This window comes from Aplysia californica, unplaced genomic scaffold (genome assembly GCF_000002075.1).
Source record: "Aplysia californica isolate F4 #8 unplaced genomic scaffold, AplCal3.0 scaffold00659, whole genome shotgun sequence".
NCBI lineage: Eukaryota > Metazoa > Mollusca > Gastropoda > Aplysiida > Aplysiidae > Aplysia > Aplysia californica.
The window spans coordinates 140,529-141,092 of NW_004797929.1; the positions used below are offsets into that span (position 1 = coordinate 140,529).

Here is a 564-nt window from a genome sequence, read left to right on the forward strand (position 1 = left end):
GCCCATAAATAGAATTTTGAAAAATAGTCTTAGTACATCTGGATAGCCAGCTGGCTGATTGTTACTTGCTGGTGGTTGGAGAGTGCTTTGGTGTGGTCTGCTCCTTGTCTTCTATCGAAAAAGTATCGTCCTTATCTTTCTTTCTTTTTGTGCTTGCTACTCTCTTGTGAGACTTCTAATCTTCGGCAGTTGTATGACCTTCTTGTGTTGCAAGTGCAAGTACTAAGACAAACATAGTGTTACTTTCCCTTGCGCGTCCACATTTCAGGTCCAGCGGATTCTGTTGTCTGGTCCAAGGAGAGACTTTGCTGACCGGTTCTCCTCGTGTGAAGTGACACACCTCAGGTAACTATTGTGTCATCATTGCTGTGTGTGCTTAAGCTACCATAACCGTCTGTGTGACTTTGGGTTTTTTCAGCAGTGAACCACTACCACCGCCACTATCTCCTGGCATTGCTACTGGCACTGCTACTGTTATTGCTATTGCTACTGCTACTGCTATTATTACTGCTACTACTACTACTACTACTACTACTACTACTACTACTACTACTACTACTACTA

General features: G+C 43.3%; 1 protein-coding gene across 1 annotated transcript in view; it reads left to right on the forward strand.

Annotated features, from left to right (window-relative positions):
• LOC118478549 overlaps positions 1-564 on the forward strand; it is a gene marked incomplete at its 3' end in the record, with an annotated part of 30,250 nt that overhangs the window by 27,202 nt on the left and 2,484 nt on the right. The window contains 1 exon segment of the mRNA XM_035972350.1: positions 269-345. Within this exon segment, the coding sequence (XP_035828243.1) occupies positions 269-345 (77 nt within the window).